This window comes from Prunus dulcis, chromosome 1 (assembly GCF_902201215.1).
Source record: "Prunus dulcis chromosome 1, ALMONDv2, whole genome shotgun sequence".
NCBI lineage: Eukaryota > Viridiplantae > Streptophyta > Magnoliopsida > Rosales > Rosaceae > Prunus > Prunus dulcis.
This window is the reverse complement of record NC_047650.1, coordinates 32,248,342-32,268,665: the sequence shown is the minus strand read 5'-3', so window position 1 is coordinate 32,268,665 and position 20,324 is coordinate 32,248,342. Positions and strand designations below refer to the sequence as shown.

At 35.4% G+C, this 20,324-nt stretch overlaps 3 protein-coding genes and 1 pseudogene across 3 annotated transcripts; 3 read left to right on the top strand and 1 right to left on the bottom strand.

The window, feature by feature from the left end:
- Positions 1-5,224: 5,224 nt before the first annotated feature.
- Positions 5,225-6,622, bottom strand: LOC117616280 (transcription factor MYB123-like). The gene is made up of 3 exons (XM_034345541.1): positions 6,445-6,622; positions 6,225-6,354; positions 5,225-6,122 (listed from the first exon to the last, which is right to left on the bottom strand). Exons 1-3 carry the CDS (start codon positions 6,575-6,577, stop codon positions 5,498-5,500), a joined length of 888 nt encoding a protein of 295 aa, XP_034201432.1. The 5' UTR covers positions 6,578-6,622; the 3' UTR covers positions 5,225-5,497.
- A 4,026-nt stretch (positions 6,623-10,648) lies between these two features.
- LOC117635500 (transcription factor MYB1-like) lies at positions 10,649-11,882 on the top strand. The gene is made up of 3 exons (XM_034369813.1): positions 10,649-10,847; positions 10,951-11,080; positions 11,192-11,882. Exons 1-3 carry the CDS (start codon positions 10,715-10,717, stop codon positions 11,670-11,672), a joined length of 744 nt encoding a protein of 247 aa, XP_034225704.1. The 5' UTR covers positions 10,649-10,714; the 3' UTR covers positions 11,673-11,882.
- Positions 11,883-12,617: 735 nt separating this feature from the next.
- Positions 12,618-13,472, top strand: LOC117618265 (annotated as a pseudogene).
- Positions 13,473-16,681: 3,209 nt separating this feature from the next.
- On the top strand, positions 16,682-17,823 carry LOC117624352 (transcription factor MYB123-like). Its single transcript, XM_034355547.1, has 3 exons — positions 16,682-16,915; positions 17,003-17,132; positions 17,213-17,823. The coding sequence occupies exons 1-3, from the start codon at positions 16,783-16,785 to the stop codon at positions 17,799-17,801; spliced, it is 852 nt and encodes a 283-aa protein (XP_034211438.1). The 5' UTR covers positions 16,682-16,782; the 3' UTR covers positions 17,802-17,823.
- Positions 17,824-20,324: the final 2,501 nt, after the last annotated feature.

Genomic DNA, 20,324 nt, shown 5'->3' with positions numbered 1-20,324 from the left:
TGGAAGGAGAAAAGTTTGTATGAGGACTTGGTGTGGAACATAAATAAAATTGTTATGTATTTATAGGGAAAAACATCCATACTTTTTTGGGTTTTTTTTGATTTTTTTTTGCTCGATGACATCAACGCCTTAAGGCTTCAGCCCAGGTAGAATTTGCCTGTGGGCTTGCCCGGGTTGGTGGGACCCATGGCTTGCCCAGACTCCTAGTCGCGCGTTGGAGGGCTTCTGGGCTCGCAAGGGGCCTTTTTGGACAGTTTGAGTCCAGCAGTGGACTTGCTCTTATGAACGGTTGAAAGGCCAAAGTTTGAAATGTAAACATCCAAATTAAATAAAGCCAACCTTAAGTCAGCCCAATAGTGGTGAACTCAGGATTTTATGTGTGTGGAGGCCTCTTACAAAATATAAACAATAAAAAATTCGAACTTGAGACATATCAAAACATCAAAAATAATATTGTCTATTCATTACAATCATAATTTTGACCCAAAAAAAATATAGAAAAAAAATCATTACAATTCATAATTGTCCTTGACACGTTTTCATATGTTGAAATCTTTGCATAACAACCACATCATCTATACTATTAAAAATGTTTTTCTCAATATATGCAACCAAGCAATCATTCATCTATGAATTAACCTAATTAAAACTTGATAATATAATATTAATTTTGAGAGAAATACTCACAAACAATGAGAAAGTTTGCTCTTACCAAGAAAATAGAAAAATGGATTAAAATCTCTTTGCTTTTTAGCAATTTATGCAAAAAGGTAATATAATAATAGTTTTATTAAAACTTTTGGGAATGGGTTTGCAAAAGAAGGCGTAGTCTTGGAGGAAACGTAGGTTTAACTAGGTAGGGCCCCACGTGGTAAAATAAATATGTTAATTAATATGGGTTATCCAATAACAACATACTACTTTCTTTTTTTAAAAATAAAAACTGAGTAGGGGTCTGGTCCCAGACGTGGCTTCGCCCCGCCCACCTTATTTTTTACAAACTTTGGATCTCACTTCATCATAAGAAAAGAAGCAATGCCCCGTTTGGTTCATGAAATGGATTTTAGGGGAAAAGAATGCGTTAAATGATTTATATTGTAATTCTAAATTGTTAATGGAGACAAAATAATCATGAAAAATGTGCATTTAATGTTAGCTCATTTTCCCAAATATTCCCATGATAAGGGAAAATAAAACTCAAAGGGTGAGGAGGGCTTCACTTTCCCCATACTTTAACATGTGTCAGGCAACGACTTCCCATACATGGGCTTATCTATAGGAAAGCAATTGATTTCTCATCCTCATGCCTCCTTTCCCATGAACCAAACAGAGCTCAAAAGTTCATTAGCCCAAAACTCAGGGCAAAATCAACCAACTCTTTTTTCTTTTCAGAAGAAAGGTCGACCAACTTTTTTTTCCCTTAATTAAACAAAACCCTTTTCAATTCATCTTTTGAATACATCAATCATCCGATCTATTTTTACTCATAAAACTCTGGATTTTGGTAGACCATTAGGATTTTGTACACAAAAACTAGTCGATAGCATTTTTTCTCACCACTTTAACTTAAGGTGTACCATCACCACTCTTCTCAACACTTGACAAGTGTCCATGAGTATAACTATAATTCAATAAATAAAAAGTAAAGAATTAATTATGATTATGTCTATGAACACGTGTTAAGTGTTGAAAATAATAATGGGAATGCACCTTGAGTTAAATGATGAGCAAAAATAATTCCAAACTACTCCATCATCCTCGAGTAAATACATAGAATTTATAATTGACATGAAATCAACCAAGATCTTTTAAGATCAGAGTTCGAATTTACCAGCATTTGTTTACTCGTGATCCTATAAATCAATGCAATATGATAATAGCCTCAAATGTTGCTCTCTTTAACCTTAATTAACTATTTTCCCCTTCCAACTTTCTTTAAGTAAAAAAAAAAAAATTCTCTCAAATAACGCACAAAATTCTCTTGATTTGAAAAGCTTTGTTGAAAGTATAAATCATAAGTCATAAGACAAACAAGAGAAGATATCTCCGGCTCTTTGGAGACAGAGACACACTTTCAACAGTTACATCAACTGCTCTCCAAGCTCTTAAATCTTTCATGTGAACAGAAATAAAGAAAAAAACAATCGTGATTAGCGAGTGTTTAGTTTTCCTTTTCGTGATGACAACATGAAGAATCACTCTCAGATCAAACCAATCACGAAATATTATATATTATAAAAAGTTTTAATTCCAGGGGGGAAGGAAGAAGGAAGGAAGTGAGATTTGTGACATGATGAAATTTGTCTTCTATCGTATCTGTCCTTCCGTTACATTGACATGAACTTTAAACCTTGGTAGAAAGTTAGGTAGTAATTAATGTGAAATTGGTCAAGAAAATGTCCAAAAAAATCCAATCATCACTTTGAAGACTTGCATTATTCCCTTGCCACTCTTGGCCGCCTTCAACCGTGTGAATTATTAGTGTCAGAAGAGTAAATTTGTGTCCACGTTTTGATGTCGTAGGTTTTGATGTCCATGGTGATGAGGATTATATTCGTCCCTTAGTTACATAGATAGTGTTTTTACCCTAGACATAGGTTAGATGGCAAAACAAATTTTATTATGAATTGGTTAATCTTTAATGAGGTTGTGACTGAGGTCTTATCTTAATGAACCCTTTGATTCACTCCACTGGTCAATTATTAACGTTGTTTTCTTTACAGAACAGCCTTCTGTATTGGTGAAAGAAAACGATGTTTGTGTAACTCTGCAGCCTGCAGGACTTCATAGGACACCCTTTCTGGAAGCTTTCAATTGGTTGGAAATTGAGGGGCATGCAGGAAAGAGTCGTATTCAATTCATAATTAATCACTCAAAGTATCGAATTCAGTGAGAGGTCAATTTAAGATGAAAGCTCATATCAGATGTCACCCGGCCATAAAATTATTAATTAATCACAAAATTCAACATTGTTTACAATAAATTTTGAATGATTTTGCCCAATAATTACACAAAATTCAATGGATGCGATAAAGCTAAAGTTTGAAAAAAATTATCTCGCGTGAAAATTGGAAAATTAGATAGCCAGGTAGGTTATCAGCACCTTGAGCCTTTTCGTTTGGTTAATTTCAACACCAAAATCATGAATAAATAGAAATTAAAGGGTAATATAATAATTATTGGACGGGGGTCTCTTTCCTTCCCATTTTGGTCAATAATTATACCTACAAAATTAATTGTGGCGTAACATATCTTCTCTCTTCGAAAAGCCCAGCACTGGTTTCTGTATGAACCACACTAAGCAAGCCAAACCTACAGTTAGGGTACGTTTTAGGCACTTATATATTTACTAATTAATTGAAATAATGGCGTCTAAAATAAATTACTTCACGTAATCTGCAAACAATTAATAGTTTTGGTTTCCCAGCACTGAACAATCTTCTTAATTAACTTTTAAGATTAGCCTAATAACATATTTTGGTGAGAAGAAGGAAGCTTCTAAAAATGGTTGGACTGTAACATCTTGCAGATGAACAAACTTCATAATCAGTTTTCGGTTTCCATGTACGTGTAGGTATATATTATGAAGCTTTGTATTATTTTCCTCCCACGTGTGCCCTTGGTTGGTTTCTTTCAATTACACCATGTTGGGGTTTTACACACAAGAAGAAAATCAGGTTTTTATAACGCAAAATGCGCGCGTGCCGCAAATGACAATTCACGATGTGATGCCGCGTACCACAAAATATGTCAACTGCTCAAAATGATTAACTTAGAAATTAATCAACAATCTCAACTAAATGATCACTGCCGCAGGAACACATGCACGATTGTTTGTAGGACTGTACTTCTATGACAGAGATCCTGTTGTCTTTTCTTTTGTTTGGTCGAAACAAAGATCCTGTTCTCTGTTGCGTACAAAAACGCTGGACTACAAATTAAAGCTAGGGCATTTAAAAATAAATGAATAATGAAGGGACAAATTTATTCAGAGATTGAAGGGATCGATCGGCCAGACCTACCCCTCAAACAATTGGACAAACTCTCGCTCTCTCCAGCCATATGTGGTCTTTCAAAAGTTGCGACAAAGACACACTCCAAAATCAATAATTATATATGAAAGGCAGCTAAAGCTTGATGCAAATAATTTTCCATTACCATTTCATCTGCTTCCACCCATAACCTAACCCCTCCTTCTGGTCATGATTAATGAAGTTGCAAATCATGATTAAGGGAGGGAGGCTTAGTTAGCATATATATTAATTTATGGTTAATGCATCACTTTGGAAAGATATTTCGTTACCTACCTCAAACTTTCAATCGAGTAGTGAAAATTAGATATTAATTCGTAGCAAGCCAACCTACCCCCATTTAAAGCTACCAGAAATTCAAAGCTCACAAGTCACAAATTAACAATCTTGAAAAGCACATGCTGGCTAGTGACTTGAAGCAGAAGAAAAAAACAAACAAACAAATAAGGACAAAAACATAATTCTTAGGAGACAAATTAGTAGGGCTCATGCTTGTATATGCTCCGCACATTTGGCACACAGGATTCGGAGACTCTAGTCCCCATTTGCTCACTTCATCAAATACAAGCTTTCATTATTTTGATCACATTCATAGGGTCATGTTTCTCGTTTCTTGATTATTTTAGTCACTATAGGAAATATTTTCACCCAAAACTTTTTTCATGAATTAATAATGACCATGCATAAGAAAAAGCCTAGGTATGTTTGGGTAATAATATTTTTTTTAAATGATAGTCACATCACATTGTGTACCACCTGTTTAATAGAAGTGGACTCTATTGTATTGATTATGTGATATGCAAATATGGTACGCCTCGCATTGCTCATAATATTTGTGTGGGGGTTGGCAGCTTGGCACATGTTGGTGCAAAGTTGCACTAAGTAAGTCCTTCATAAAGATGATTAATGACCTAAGCAGCAACTACCTCGCAAATTATTGGTCTAACTGTACATTAAAAAAATTTATATATATATATATATATATATATACACACATAATATATTGACTAATTGACATGTTAACAAAGACTGGTTTTCAGTGAATTGGAACCCTGAAAACAAGTTTAGTATCATTTTAGGGTACAACAGTGACATGCTACCAGCTTTCAGAATAAGTTTTCTTTGATGTTTTTAATCGTCTCTTTTTATTTTGCTAAGAACAGTTTTCTATTGTCAGGTGCAAGAGCAACATGTATTTAAGAAATGCAAGTCTTCATTGACCCATGATAATTATATTACAAGCAGGGTTAATTAACCATAAAGCGCATAACAACTAAGATCAATATGAAATATGAATTACACAAGCTAGCTGTCCATTAGTTAATTAAGCAATCTGCTAAGCTTAATTAGGAACTCGTAATTAATTAGTGTGTTGATCTCCTTCAACTTTAATGGTTTTGCAGAAGTCACACATGACATGCACACTCTTTTATTACTTATTTACTTATTAATTATTTCAAATTAGTTTAGGAAATATTATCTTGCGATGGCCATTCCTCGGAATCAAGCAAAAAAGCCAAAGAATCTAAATCCAATGTGGCACCGTAGTCTTCAAGATCACAATCGTTTCCACCCGTCCACGTGGCATTGATCATAGCCTCGTCTAGTGGCAGAGACTGAAACGCATTGCAGAACCCACTCTTAGCTTCAATATCATCATCTTCGTCGTTGCAGCCATAGTTGTTGTTCAAGTTGTTAGTGCAATCCCCTGCATTAACTTGTTGATCTGTCAACTGGGTTTGATGACCTTGGAGCTCTGATGGGTTTGTGGAAGATGAAGCATTGGCCGTCTGATTATAATCATCGCTAGGAATCTGAGGGATTGTTGGGACTAAAACTTTGGTCAACCTTGTGGCCTTGGTTCTTATTACTGGAGGCAGAGTGGCTGCGGCTGCTGCTGCTGATGGTTTCGTTGTTTTCGACTCGATTTCTCGCCTTTTGGCTCTGGATTTGGTTGGGGGTGGAGAAGTTTCTTTTGATGATCCGGTGGAAGTTGGCTCTCCTTTAGCTTTCTTCCCCAAAGTGGTGTTCCAGTAGTTCTTGATTTCATTGTCTGTTCGCCCCGGTAGCCTTCCAGCTATTAGAGACCATCTGTACAGTTATATATAACCAAAGTTCAGAAACTATTGCTCGAAAAAACCCAAAAAATAATGTAATTGTGGGAGAGAGAGAGAGAGAGAGAGAGAGAGACACCTGTTGCCAAGAAGGTTATGGAGTCTGACAATGAGTTCTTCTTCATCACCGGATATGTTGCCTCTCTTTATATCTGGTCTCAGATAGTTTAGCCATCTAAGTCTACAGCTCTTCCCACATCTCTTCAAACCTGCATTATGTTACACACCATCAAATTTTGAAAAACAGAGTAAAAAGCAGAGCAAAAAAACAGGGTAAAAATGCAGAAAAAGCAAAGTACCAGCTCTCTTTGGGAGGCTTCTCCATTTGCCTTCACCATGGGCTTTGATGTAAGAAGTTAGTATTTTATCTTCTAGGGCAGTCCATGCTCCTCTGTTCAATCCCTGCTTGGAGCAACATGGACTTCTCCCCATTTTGATATCCCCTTCTCTCTCTTCCTCTCAGCGAAAAAAGGAAGGAGGACTTGTGCCCTTTTATATAGCCCCCCCACCCACACAATAAATCAGAAGGCTACCGGAAGCAAGAAACTGACTGCTGCTGAGAGAAATATTATTTTTTTTGCTTGTTAAGGGCAAAAAGGCCAAGCCACTGATGAGGTGGCCAACAAAAGTCTAACAAGTTGTGTGGTAGGACGGATTTGGTGCTCCAGGGCTTATCATATACATGCGCGCGCGCACACGCACTCTCTCTTTCACATTTATATCGAATTGTTAGAATATATTTAATTTGCCTAAAATCTGAGTGCTCAAGATTTTCGATATCTCAAGTTATTATTATTTCCTGCTCTTTAAATGAGACAACGTGTTGTTGTGCTGTGAATTTTAGACAGTAGCAGAATATCACACGCAATTTCTATCACCTACACCTATGCAATTTCATTTTCTAATGTGATCCACGACGAAAAAAAAAAAAAGGAGATTGGTTGCATTGGCTAGAAGTTGTTTGCTCCAAAAAGTATTAGGAAATCTGTCTATTATTTATGTGACTTGCTGTCAAGAAAGTTAGCTAATGATTCTTGCATAATTAAATGTGTGTAGATTGTTAATCCCTTAATTATTTATGTGAACTTGGTTCGAGGAAGTAATTAATTCTGTTCGGGATTGAGATCAGTTTCTTTGAGATTTGTTTCCTTAGGTCATTCTAATTTTCTGGTAATACGTTTGGTGCCAATCCTCGAACCTAACACATACTCACCTTTAATTGCATCCTTAAGCCAACAAATTTTAAAAACCCGTTAAATTTTATCGTGCTATTGAATTACAAAAACAACCTTATAGACAGCATGCACTATTTTGGAGACTTGGAATTTCAAACCTCAATGAAATGACCCACAATGGACGCCATGTCCCTACACAATACAGTATTGATGTTCACAAGGGCTGAAAATAGAAGTTATAATTTCACTTCCACGTCCAAGTACGCAGGGGGAAATTTACCACCTGTTTCATGCGCCTCATATAATACAAAATTAAAATAATTCAGCCTCCGTTACCAAAAAATAATAATAATTCAGCCTCTAAATAAACCCAAAAAAATAAATATATCTGTATAAAGTCGTACAGAAAATAAATTTAATATTTTAATACCATATTAAGTTGTCATATCAGTCAATCTTTTATAAAAATAAGAATTTGCTACAAATATTACTTAATACTTTATTACCAAATTTGGATACATGTCATTAATTGGAATATGAAATTATGTACATTGACAAACGGGTCTCAAATTATTATGCGAACTAGGGATTGTTTCACTTTCACACGTCTGTGCCCGCACCTAATTTCCAGGTTGTGAACTTGTTTCCATTTTAGGGTTAATCAAAGAAGACCTAATACCATGCATATAGTCTGGTCAAGCCCACAAGGATTTTCACCTGCCAAACTAACTTTCCGAAAGAGTCCCATTTTATGGTTCTCTTTTAATGCTAGCAGCCTCACAGCTAATATCTATAGATAACAAAGTTTGGCTTAATTTCTCCATTGGCTAAACTGCTGAAAAAACGAATATAGACATAAGAAATCTTAATCGCAAGAGAAGCGACATGTAACATCGTTAAAACTTTATTATAAAAAATCCAAAAAAAGAAAAATTCACTCGAAAAAAAAGAATACCACCACTTCTTCTAATTCAAAAATACATAAGAAAACAAAATACCGGAGGGAAGGAAAAAAAAAAACCCCAAATGGAGCTCCGTCAGAATAAGTGAAAAGCGATTTAATTGAGGTTTTGATGGCCGACGACATCATTGATTTATTGTCCATTACTATATTGGATTAATTCTGAATGGGTTTGCCAATGAGCACATGTGCATTGTTGTTTAACTCCGACAGGTTAGAAACACAAAATCCAAAAATGACTGTCAGCGACTCAACTGAAATTCAACCAAGGGGAAGATGAAGGAAAAATGGACCCAAATAAACTAACTTGTCAATCTTGATCTCTTTTTTTTCTCCCCGAATAATGTTATATAAGTTTACAAATTTTAATGAGGTGGAGGCAGAGACTTGTTTGGACCACCGATTAATTAATAGAAAAATGTTAATAAGTTAATTATTATTATTATGTTTTGGTTGAATATAATATAAAATATTAGAAAAAACTAAGGCAAGGAAAGGAAAGGAAAAGGTGTCATTATCAAAGGCTGCAAGCTTGTGCTTTCAATATTCGTACGGTCTTAATTTGATGGGGTCTCCCTCTCGCTCTCTCTCATATCATCTCTCATATCATCTAGCTAACTTTCAATCCTTGGCACTGTGTTTAAGACTTGTAAGTTGAGCAGGTGGTAGCGTCCTTCTTCATCCACTACCCTACACAAATAGGACTATGCTTTATTTTATTTTATTTATAGCCATTGTGTGTCAAGTTGTTTTGGTAGTGTTTGAGGGGGCAGCTCCTTCTTCCTTGGGTATCCTTTATGTACATTATTTATTTTTGGCCCCATTTCAAGACCAAAAAAAGCAAAAATTATTATATAGTACCAAAACTGGTAAATAAATAATATCAAATCTAACGTACAAATGAGATATTTTTGGAGAAGCCCTCCAGTATAGGACCATTACGAATTTACGTCCCTTTAGTAGTGTCCCTCAAGAAAATGATCAGTTCCATTAATGAAAATAAAAAAAAGAGATATTTAGTTATGTATCCATTCTTAGCACTAAAATTATAAATAAATCATACATCATTTAATTTCTATAAATAAACCCAAAAAAAAACCTAAAAAATGACAGCTAATTTTGATTATTAAATTACTTTGATGCCCTATTGAGTGTTTTAAACTTTTTTATGAGATTTTTTTTATAATTTGAGTTCTTATATTAGGTATAATAGTGAATCTCTAAATAATAATTATATATAAAAAAAAAAAAAAAAAACTCCTCCATTTACAATTACAATATAAATATAATATGCATGTGACTTGTGGGAATATTCCTTAAAGTCGAAGAATCTGTCATGTCGTGTGGAACTTACTAAATGGTGGAAGCGTACCAATCTTATATCCATCAACGCAGAGGTAGCTAGCTTGTTAGGGTTTGAGTCGATAAAAAATGCAGAGGAACACATTCCTTGGTCTGGTGATCCAATTTTGCGAGCATTAGTCAACAAAAGCATACAGAATTTGTGAACTGGGTCGTCTAAATCTTTTGCATGGTTTGTTTTCTTTGGCTTATTATCAACGGTTTTAGCTAGCTTTTGTAGCTAGCTACTTGTCAGAAATGAATGGAGACTGCTCTCTCTGCTGCTTTACATTATATATTATGGGCACCTGCAAGGCTGCAAAGTGATAAGATATATATATGTATTAACCGACACACTCATAGGATAAGAAAACTTAAGTTATAGGCTCCAGCTAGCTCTGTTTTTATTGTGAATGAGATCGAGAGGATATTGGGGTCATGAAAAATGCAGAGCAGAGCTAGCACAGATGGGGAGGGTAAGAAGGGGGGGGAGGGGGAATCTTATGTTATGGCTATCTATATGGTCCACACTCCACATTCATTAATTAAGCTTCTAGAAGCTCATCGTTCCATGATTAAAATATATTCAAATGGTGATGAGTGCAGCTTTGGACTAAATTCATTTTTGACATTCTCCTTTTAATTTCCTTTTTGTACGTTCACACTAGAGGAAAATTATAATATAAAAAAAAGAGCAACCAACTTTCAAATTCGTAAGACCGTACTGGGGAAAGTTAGATTCAAAAAAAATATTTGGAAATTGGAATGGTAGTTGAATGAATCTTCGGCCCCGCGCCTTGTCATGAACTTTACGGATGTCCTTCGTCACATGACCCCTTGCCAAAATGTAAAACCTACTTTATTAATTATATAGTAATTAATAATAATTAGAGGTGGTTCTTTACAGCACACATTCTCTAATTATTAAAATTAAAGCTTTTTTATTGTAGTGATCTTGTTGAAAAATAAACCCGCAGCTGGGTCTCTGCCTATAAGAATGAACATGACGCAGACGCCCCCACCACATCCACATCCCCACACGGCAGGAAACCATGTCGCTGAGATAGAGACAGGCTAAGCTTAATTCCAATTATGGGTCGAAGACCGTGTTGTTCAAAGGAGGGAGTCAAGAGAGGGCCGTGGACTGCTCAAGAAGACAAGTTGCTTGCGGATTATATCAGAGATCACGGTGAAGGCAAATGGAGTAGCGTTCAGAAACAAGCAGGTCAGATTGAGAGAGATTATTTTTCGAACTTAATAATGGCAATTCTGATTATTTACATCGAAGGGAATATTGTTGGTGGTTTAATTTGTTTGATTGAATGCAGGGCTTAAGAGATGCGGGAAGAGCTGTAGGCTTCGGTGGTTGAATTATCTGAGGCCGAATATCAAGCGAGGCAACATTACACAAGATGAAGAAGACCTAATCATCAGGCTCCACAAACTCTTAGGCAACAGGTCACTTGTCCTAATTGCTTCAAATCATTTGTTTTTTGTTTTTTTTACACAAGCAATATTGGGGAAGGGATATTCGAACACAGCACCTCTAATATTTTGTGATTTGTATAGATGGTCTCTAATAGCGGGGAGAATTCCAGGGCGAACAGACAATGAAATCAAGAACTACTGGAACACCAACTTGTGTAAGAAACCACTACCAAACAATTTTGTACCATGCAGACCCTCCGAGGAGGCCTCCTCAGACCCACAACAAGAACAACAGTCCAAAGCTGAAGACAAATTAAGCAACGTCCCCAAATACAATAATCAGAATGCAGAATCAGAAACCAGTGAAGGGTCACTATCGTCATCGGCGACTAGGGAAGAAGAAGACTATTCTTCTCATGACTTGTGGATGAATTTTTACACGAGGGAAATGAGCCTTTCACAGTTTCTGGACACTGACTTTTCAAATATGAGCAATTTGTTTGCCGGGGTCATAGTTGGAGGATATTCTAGTACAAAACCCATGCATGACGATGATGTGGAGGCAGATTTTGGAGCTCAACTGGCTGCTTTCACGGACTTAGCTGACGAATGGATCATGTAATAAAATAAGCATATGTGTATGTGTTGGCATTATCAAAATCTTGTATTATAGTAGCACCGAATAAACTAGCTGCCTAGGTAGGGGGAAAACTTGTGTTTTATGCCCTTCAGAGATTAAACATATGGCGGAATTTGTTTGGGTGAACTTTGAGACATGTATCTTTGTTTTATAAGACTCTACAGTAATAACGTGCTACGTGTTGTAGATTTATGTGATGCGGGACCTGTACATTATGACTTGTATTGAGTCACCTAAACAAACATTAATGATTTAATTTGTGAATGTATCTGTTTACTTTGCTTAATGAAGTCCAATGTTAAAGTACATCTTTTGCAATGTGGGGTTTTTGGATTAATGGAGAGAGGAAATTGAAACTTTATGGGATTCTTTGCTACATAAACTTTACTTATGTAGAGCTTAAGTGCCATAAAACCCTTCTTCCCACGTCTCCTCCTATCCATAAACGTTCGTCACCTCAAAATTGGCTATTGGGATCTTTGAATTGCAACCCAAAAGAAACCACTGGCCATTGGTCTAAATTTTATTTTATTTTATATTTTTATTGACCAAAGGCAGTAATCCTTTCCCAAAATTGAAATTTTATAGGCCTCATAAAATAAAAGAGTTGGGTGGACAATCATATATTTGTTTGGGCCAGCAGCATCCTAACAAAAAAGGCCACTGCTTTTGTTTCTCGATATATTTTAGATAAAAGGATCAAACCCAATAACTAAAAAAAGGATTTCATTTTATTATCCTATTATTCACGGGCAAAGAATTATAGATGATATATTTTATTATCTAACAAAATTATAGATGATTTGTAGTCTATGTGATAGTGTGACGATAGCACGGGCAAAGAATATCCAAGTGCTTCATGAATCATGTTTGATATCGTCTCTTATTGACTTTTATACCATTTTACTTAAAAGGCGTAAATATTAAATGACGACGTACAATAACAGCCTAACACGGTAGCTCGGCACCTTGTAGTAGATGAGTTCTTATAAAAAATATTCAAAACTTACCCTTTGCTTTCATAAATATCAGTTTTTTAAAAAAATTTCAAAAATAGTTAAAAGCTCACTTAAATGGATTTAAATGCCCTCGCAAAGGATCCGCTAGTGTAGTAGTTTGAAGTATTTATTCCCTCAAATAAGATCTTGGGTTTGAGTCATAGCATCCGTATAGTATGTGTGAATTTAGTATGCTATCGCCTTTCTCAATATGAAAGGTCTTCTAAAAAAAAAAACCCTCAAAACAAAAACCCACATAAATAAATAAATAAAAGTCAGTCAGACAAAGAAAAAGAAGAAAATAGGAGAGTGTGCAACACAGTATGAATCGATAGGTTTTGTTGCTATTCTTCTCCCTCTATAACTGCAGAAAAGAAATTAAGACAACTTAAAGGTGTAGAGTGACGACACGTGAAGGCTGTTTGCGATCAATCTTGAAGAAAACATCTACAGCTGCAAGTACTGCAAAATCCCATCTTGCTCTTGTTGATGACATACTTTCTAAGTCATTTGACTAGAGACATGGAAAGACTTATTTTTTTTATAAAGTTGTAAATGTCACACTTGGAGAGAATGATTACATACTGTTGTTAACATATCTTGTGTTTCATGTGGCTTAATGGTGGGGTAGCAGTATGAGTCAGCACCGGAGAAAAGCCAGAAATACAAGCAAGGGAAATTTATCCTAGAGAGGTTCCATATTCTTGGTCATGATGGAAGCAAATATTTTATAGCTATGGAAGCTAAGATTGGTGGAAGCGATTTTGTATGCTGCAGATTATAGATTGCAGATTATTAAGTATTAGCTATTTTATTGATGTTGTGCTGGATTGATACTTTTAGTTTACTTGGGTTACTTTTGATCGAGTGTGTTCTCTTGTACACACTGTACGTAATCTATGGCATCACCCTTTGAGAACAAATATATTCATTTATCAATAAATAGGATGATATAAATTAATTTCTGTTCTTCTATACAAACGTGGGTTAATAAATATTCTAAAGTTTTTTTTTTAAGGTTTATGTGGGTTTTTAAATTTGAGAGCATTTGTGTCTATTTATGTGAGTTTTTGGCTGTATCTGAAATATTTACAAAAATTGACATTTTTGAAATTTGGGGTCAAGTTTTGGCTATTTTTATAAATTCTCATGCTAAACATGTGGTTAAGTTGAGGATAATATCGATGTTGCTAGTAGTGGGCCTCTGACCCGTCTCTTTGAATTTAACAAATTGCACTTGGTTAAAATGTATATTCTTTGCTACGTTTTTCTTATTGAGTATCATATTTGGATTAGTTTTTCTTCATCGATGATGTAATCTAGGATCCTAGGTTCTTTCTATTGTCATATAATGCAAATTGTTTTAGAATCTGGACAAATAAGTTCTTAAAAGAAAAAACAAAAGTTGGCCCCACTGACTTAGTTTGAGGGCATTCAAGTCTATTTATGTTATTTTTGACAATTTTTATGAAGATTGACATTTATGAAAATTTTGACTATTTTTGATAAAAACTTTTAGTAGATGTGTAGTGTGTAGGCAATAAACTACTGATTTAATTATAAGGCTTATTATCACAAAACATCCCTGAGGTTTACGAAACTATCAGATTGCATCCTTAATGTTTTTTTGTGTCACTTATGGTCCTCAAAGTTAGTATGTTGAATCACAAATGGTCCCTGACGTTAGGGTCTGTCAAAAACTTGTTAGTTTGCTATCGGCATACATATATATCACAAAACATCCCTGAGGTTTACACACTTATCACAAATGGTCCTTACGAATTTTTTTTAAAAAAATTTAAAATTCATAAAATTTTGGTTTTCTTTTTAAAATTATTTATAAATGAAAAAACAATTTATAGAAGGATTTTAATCTTGAGGACCATTTATGAACCCTAAATCTTTAGTTTTTTTTTTCATTTTTAAATTCAATGAATTTTAAATTATTTTTTAAAAACTTCATTAGTTTGTTGATGTGGCATATATATGGAGCCCACATCTACAATAATATAGTGTCACATGTATTTAAAATTTAATTATATTTTAAAATAATTATAATTCATAAATTTTAAAAAAAAAACAAAAATTTTATGAATTTTAAATTAAAAAAATTTCGTAAGGACCATTTGTGATAGGTGTGTGAACCTTAAGGATGTTTTGTGATATACATATATGCCACGTCAGCAAATTAACGGAGTTTTTGACGGAACCTAACGGCAGGGACCATTTGTGATCATACATGCTAACTTTGAGGACCACGAATGACAAAAAAAACATTAAGGATGCAATCTGATAGTTTCGTAAACTTTAGGGACGTTTTGTGATATAAGCCTTAATTATAATGCAATTATGCCCCCCCCCCCCCCCAAAAAAAAAAACCGTTAATTGTACCAATAATTACCTCTCTTGTCTCTTCCAAGTTCAACTTTGCGCATTCTACCACATTAATGATTCATGCCAATTCATTGATTCATCATCAACTTTGTAATATTGTTACTAAAATAAATTAAATACACTAATTTGTACTTCATGCCATTATTCTCCCATATGTGTTATTCCCATGCCAATATGCAGACCAATCGAACAAACCAACGAACCGCACAAAGAGAGAGAGAGAGAGAGAGAGAGAGAGAGAGAGAGAGAGAGAGAGAAGTGATTTTTCAACATTATAATTAAATTGAGTGTGGGGGAGAAGTGGCAGTTGCAGAAAGGAGTAAATAGCTTGTTAGAAACCGGTGGATCCACCGCTAGAAATGGAAGTGGGATAAGTAAATTATGAGAAAAACTATTTCCTGATAAGGGGTGAGCAATTCAATTCCTGCTTGCTAGGGACCCCTCTCTACCACCCAACTTGCTTGACCAATACGACAGTCGTTTGCTTGAAAGTTATTGCAAATGGCATGGACTCATCCTTCATCAATATCTCTACTACCCTTCTGTCGTTTCCAAAATTTCGCTACCATTATTATACCAACTCCTCCATTGAGGCTAGTAGAAATCTACGCATTTTTTATATGCACATGAGTCCATAGCATGACCAAGATATAGGGCAGATAAATGCTGACTAATGTGCGTGAATTCCATACAATATTATGATATTAGGGGGACGGGGTTACTTTACCAATGGTTAGGTTTCTGCTCCTACTTGCAGTTGAGTATGTAAGGCTACTCAGTTAGACTGACGATTGAGCCCGTATATGTAGAGAAATTCGCCTAATCTCCGAAGACATTTACCAAATTTTTGTACTGATTACGTTTTTCCTATCAATAAAATCCCATCGCTATTCTCTTTAAAAAAAAAAAAAAATCATCCTTGTAATTATATCAAAGTCGCACCCACCCATTGACGCAGAGAGAGCAGGACCTAGAGTTTCGCGTAAAAACAACAAACAACCCTTAAGGCACGTATCCATCCACCAACACGCCCCAATCTATGTAAGGGAGATGAGATATATATTAATTGTTTTTATAACGCAGCATGTAGGGACGACCACATTTATATTTCGCTGCTATTCTACATGTGCTTTTGACAGCACATTGTAGAAATTTTTTTTATTTGTTTCGCAGACACTTTAGGTGATTGGTGGAGGGGATTTATTTACATATTTATTAAGTGTTTGAGAGTTTCGAACCTCTATTTATATGAATGATAGTAAAAAAGTTCAACCAATTAAGCTATGCCCCACTAACTTCACCGACACTTTAATGTAAGATTTCTAGACACAAAAACAAAAATATAATTACTGCAAACAACAACAAAATTAAAAGCGTGAGATTGATTGAGTCCTAGTCCTAGCAAAGCCCAATGCAGTGAATATAGTTTACTATTGTACGTAGCACTGCCACTGGTTATAATTTTTATGCATATAGTGGAGATTTTTTTAATTCCAAGTTGAAAACATATGTTAATTTAAGTTATTTAATGAAAGATTCAGTTATATATAAGATTGGTTTGTACCAAGATCTATCACTCCATCCCCCAATAGCTATCTCAAGATCCCATATGAAAAGGTATAGCTATATATCTTTTGCAAAATACAGGCATATATAAGATAAGAATAATTCAGATTGCCAATTTGCCAAAGTTTGGAAAAATGGGAAGAACTCCTTGTTGCTCTAAGGTAGGACTGAACAGAGGAGCTTGGACTGCTCTTGAGGACCAAACTCTCACAGATTACATCAGAACCCATGGAGAAGGAAAATGGAGAAAGATCCCAAAGGAAGCTGGTGAGTGCAGTGCAGGAATAATTTGTCAATTTAAACAAGCCTTATAAATAATATTCATTAAATTAACAAGATGTCAATTTGGTGCAGGTCTCAAGAGATGTGGAAAGAGCTGCAGACTGAGGTGGCTGAATTATCTTAGACCTGATATCAAAAGGGGAAATATAACTCAGGAGGAAGAGGATCTCATCATTAGGCTACACAAGCTATTAGGCAACAGGTTTTCCACTAATTATAATTTCTCACCCCTTTTTTCTTCTTTCTTTTTTCTTAATATGTTGGGTGTTAATTAATTTGCAGATGGTCACTGATAGCAGGGAGAATCCCAGGGCGAACAGACAATGAGATCAAAAACTACTGGAACACAACCTTAGGGAAGAAGGTGAACTATACGGATCAACAAACAAAGCAATCCTCTGGTGCTGTTAACGACAACACGAAGAAGAAGAGAAACAAGAGCACCAAGTTACCAACGTCCACAGATAAAACTCAACCGTCGACCAACATTGCAGTCCGTACAAAGGCATTAAGATTCAACAAGGTTCTTGTCACCCCACATGCACAACAAGAAGCCATCTTTCCTCACCACGCCGATGGAAATCACGGGGACTTGGTGGCGAAGAAGAAGGCGGCTGCTGCCAACTACTACAGCTCTGAACAAGAAGACACGACAGCTTCGGAGGACCTCATGTTGGATTTCGACGTCGGGGAGCTTTTGATGTCTGGAATTAACAACCCAGATTCAGAATTCTGGAAAATATGCCATCAGTTGGACGACAACAATGAGGGCTCAAAGAACTACAAATGGGCATCGTCTCATCATGCACCTCTGTGGTTCTCTGAGGATTACAAGGATTGGATGGGAGATGATGACTGTTTCCACCATTGATTAATAATGTTGACCATAAGCATAACCTAGCTAGCTCGATTCTCTACAAGGATTGGATGGGAGATGATGACTGTTTCCACCATTGATTAATAATGTTGACCATAAGCATAACCTAGCTAGCTCGATTCTCTGGAATCTCATGCACTTTGGGTTCAACAGTTTGTCTGGATTAGATTACTTCAAATGAACTAAGCTGACTAAGAACCCCCTCCTAAGCTAGTCTTTGTTTTAATTTCTTTAATTTTTTCTATGACATAAATAGTTGCAGTCAATCAGACTGACCACTCTCTGTCTGTCTCCACTTGGAATCTTGTACATCAGCAATTCTTGGGGAAAATAATAATAATCTCATCTATCCGATCCGAGTATGGCAGCAAGTTGGATTATTGGTATTGTTTTACGGTATTGCAATTCACGCTTTTGAAATGTCATCATGCACTCTTTGTGGAACAAGTGTTGAGCTCGAACTTGGGACTGCACAATGACAAATTGAGAGTGTAATATGTTCTGTCTTTTATTTAGACATCGAATATGAATAAAAGTAAGTTTTGATGTATTAGATTATTCACTCTCAAATTTACTCTAATTTTCTTCTGTGTCTATTAAAATAAAAAAAATACAAGGGGTGCCCACAGCCAACAAACATTATATATGAATAAAATAATAAAATAAAATAAAATATAAAAAATAAACTTAAAGGGTCCTAATAAGAGTATCTTCAACTGCCTGTTTAACAGTATTAGAATGCAAAAATAAGTAAGCCACATCATCAAAATCCTCTCCAACGAGAAATTATAGAATGATACAGTATTAACATGTCAGCTGGTGATACTTCCATTCATATATTGACATGTGTCTTTTTTTCCTCCATTAATTAAATTATTTTCCAGCTAGACATTAGGTTTCAATTTTACCCTTGAAACAAAATTAATTCAAAAAAAGAAAGAAGACGACTGCAATCCTTGGCTGCATTGCCTCTACCCCCTTGGCTGCATTGCCTCTACCCCCTTGCTGCTGCCCCCTCCCCTTCTTTTCCTTCATATATATATATATATATATATATATCTCTCTCTCTCTCTCTCTCTCTCTCTCTCTCTCTCTGAATCACTTTATTTAATAGTTGGCTTTTATCATCACATTCCATGGTCCAAAACCTTATCTCTACGAGTCAAGAATTTCTTGGGGCATTTTAGGTTAAGTTTGCTTTGCACATCTTTCTGAATGCGTGTATCTGATCATCTCTTGTCAAGGCATTGCGGGATTGAGAGCAAAGTTGGATAAAGATAACTCGGATCTGGAGGTTTTGAGGGACATGAAAGCAACCTAGATAAGGAGATTGAAGGACTGGGGAAAGGAATACAAACAGGGAGGGAGGGCGCTGTAGAAAGAGACTGTGAACTGGACGGAGGGGGCTGCGAATTGGACAGAGGTGGGAGGCTGTGACACAATTTGTTTTCTCTTTTAATTTTGATGAAGAGTAAATTTGGAACCCAATGTCTAGCTGAAAAAGCAGTATAAATTTTCTTTTAAAAAATACACGTGGCAAATTCTAAATGTGTGGTGATATTGTACCATTCTATAATTTCTCCAGTCATCAAAGTTGCAATCTCTGTCTCTCTTCAGGATTGATGAGTTGACATTGGCTCTTCAAAACATTTAATTTTACTTTGGGAAAATAAAACTTACCTTGAAAATATTAAAAACATGTTTTTTTTTTTCAAACAATAAATACATAGATAGTTTTCACATGTTTTTATATTTTTCATTCTTTTCCATAACATTGCATTAATTGAATTGAAGAATTTATTGGTGCACAAAAATATTAAAGTAGCAAGCAAACAAAGCTTTTCAAATTATCACATAGATTAACAAACTTCAATTTGAAAAGTTTAATTTGCTAGGACTATGGAAGATACTCTAAGTTTATGATTTCAGACTGAAGGCCCACCATAAGCTGACTTTCTTAACATGGGCCTACTCTAGTGATTTTATGTGTTCTTTATCATGGACTATAGCAGGCCCACACGGTGGCTTCCTTATGACGATTAAGACCCTTGACACAAATGCACACCAAAGAAAAGGACAAACGACATTGCGCAGCAACAGCCTGACATTTGACCTAGAAGGATGCAATGACATTTGTAAGATCAAGTAATGTGATTCACATTTCTTTCAAATACATTTAAAATTGACAGCTTCATCTTGTTTTGTCCAAACCCAATCACACACGGTCGCTATTTTCAATCAATTTCATAAGATAATCAAAATCATCATCAGATTGTTCTTGTTTTCAAGGAAAATTCTGTCACGTGGTCCTTACTTTACAATAACTCAGACCAAAAAGGTGCATTCGAAGAGAAAAAAGTGTAGCACTAGCATCAGTCGCGTGTGAGACGTTCTGAGCTATTAATGAATGATAATATATATTTCTTCTAGTACAAGTGCTTCTTGGGAATTAACAGTACCTCATTTGCATGAATATATTTTAACTATTTAAGATATAATTTGGATGATTCTAAGTCT

What these genes read in the sequence shown, in the direction of transcription:
- LOC117616280 (XM_034345541.1), bottom strand. Translation starts at nt 6,577, where the DNA reads ATGGGGAGAAGTCCATGTTGCTCCAAGCAGGGATTGAACAGAGGAGCA. An exon ending in AAGCCTCCCAAAGAGAGCTG is followed by an intron (nt 6,355 to 6,444) that starts GTACTTTGCTTT and finishes AACATAATGCAG; the next exon opens with GTTTGAAGAGATGTGGGAAG. An exon ending in CATAACCTTCTTGGCAACAG is followed by an intron (nt 6,123 to 6,224) that starts GTGTCTCTCTCT and finishes ATAACTGTACAG; the next exon opens with ATGGTCTCTAATAGCTGGAA.
- LOC117635500 (XM_034369813.1), top strand. Translation starts at nt 10,715, where the DNA reads ATGGGTCGAAGACCGTGTTGTTCAAAGGAGGGAGTCAAGAGAGGGCCG. An exon ending in TAGCGTTCAGAAACAAGCAG is followed by an intron (nt 10,848 to 10,950) that starts GTCAGATTGAGA and finishes GATTGAATGCAG; the next exon opens with GGCTTAAGAGATGCGGGAAG. An exon ending in CACAAACTCTTAGGCAACAG is followed by an intron (nt 11,081 to 11,191) that starts GTCACTTGTCCT and finishes TGATTTGTATAG; the next exon opens with ATGGTCTCTAATAGCGGGGA.
- LOC117624352 (XM_034355547.1), top strand. Translation starts at nt 16,783, where the DNA reads ATGGGAAGAACTCCTTGTTGCTCTAAGGTAGGACTGAACAGAGGAGCT. An exon ending in AAAGATCCCAAAGGAAGCTG is followed by an intron (nt 16,916 to 17,002) that starts GTGAGTGCAGTG and finishes AATTTGGTGCAG; the next exon opens with GTCTCAAGAGATGTGGAAAG. An exon ending in CACAAGCTATTAGGCAACAG is followed by an intron (nt 17,133 to 17,212) that starts GTTTTCCACTAA and finishes ATTAATTTGCAG; the next exon opens with ATGGTCACTGATAGCAGGGA.